The 711-nt window shown below is 53.6% G+C and overlaps 1 protein-coding gene across 1 annotated transcript in view; it reads right to left on the reverse strand.

Annotated features, from left to right (window-relative positions):
- PHLPP2 (PH domain and leucine rich repeat protein phosphatase 2) overlaps positions 1-711 on the reverse strand; it is a 48,076-nt gene that overhangs the window by 44,136 nt on the left and 3,229 nt on the right. The window contains exon 3 of the mRNA XM_019474671.1: positions 301-699. Coding sequence (XP_019330216.1) covers positions 301-699 — 399 coding nt within the window. The remainder of the gene's footprint in view (positions 1-300; positions 700-711) is intronic.

A 711-nucleotide genomic window follows, 5' to 3' on the forward strand; every position in this document is an offset into this window, starting at 1 on the left:
CCCCCTCCCAGCTTCTTGTGCACCTCCAGCCTTCTCAGTCGGTAGAGCATGGGAAGCTGAAAAGTCCTTGACTAGTGTAAACGCTACCTAGCAACAACTAAAACATCGGTGTGTTATCAACTTTGTTCTCATCCTAAATCCAAAACACAGCACTGTACCAGATACTAGGAAGGAAATTAACTCTATCCCTACCAAAACCAGGACAATATAATATAAACATACGTAGGCACACAATGAACAGAGCCCTGCAAGACTAAAGCAAATGTTTCTCAAACAGATTTATCCTTTCTCAGCCCTCACCTGACCAGGTCTCCGTGGAGTTGCAAAAAGAGGTTTTTCCTCCCTTCTCCATCGCATATCTCAGATGCTAGGGTGTCCACTGTACAGAGGACCAAGCGCAAGTCTGAAGAAGCAGTAGCTGCAGAATCTCCTCCATAAACACACACGCAGCCTCGTCCGATGTCCTCTTTCAGCCAGTCCCTCTCGCGGGAACCAAACCGACTCCTGTTCAAACAGCTCCTGCTCCCGTTGCGCTTCACGTTTCTCTGCAAGGTAGCCCAAACCAGAGCGTCAGCAGCTGCCTCCGAGTCGGCGTTTGGCTGCCCTCCTCCCTCCGAGGCCGCAGCTGACCGGTCCGACCTGGCCCTGCCGCTGGGCCCGCAGGCAGCCCCTCTGCACAGGCCGCTGGAGCGGCCGGGCCTAGAGAGCCCC

The sequence above is a fragment of the Aptenodytes forsteri genome, unplaced genomic scaffold, assembly GCF_000699145.1.
Source record: "Aptenodytes forsteri isolate BGI_AS27 unplaced genomic scaffold, ASM69914v1 Scaffold269, whole genome shotgun sequence".
Lineage (NCBI taxonomy): Eukaryota > Metazoa > Chordata > Aves > Sphenisciformes > Spheniscidae > Aptenodytes > Aptenodytes forsteri.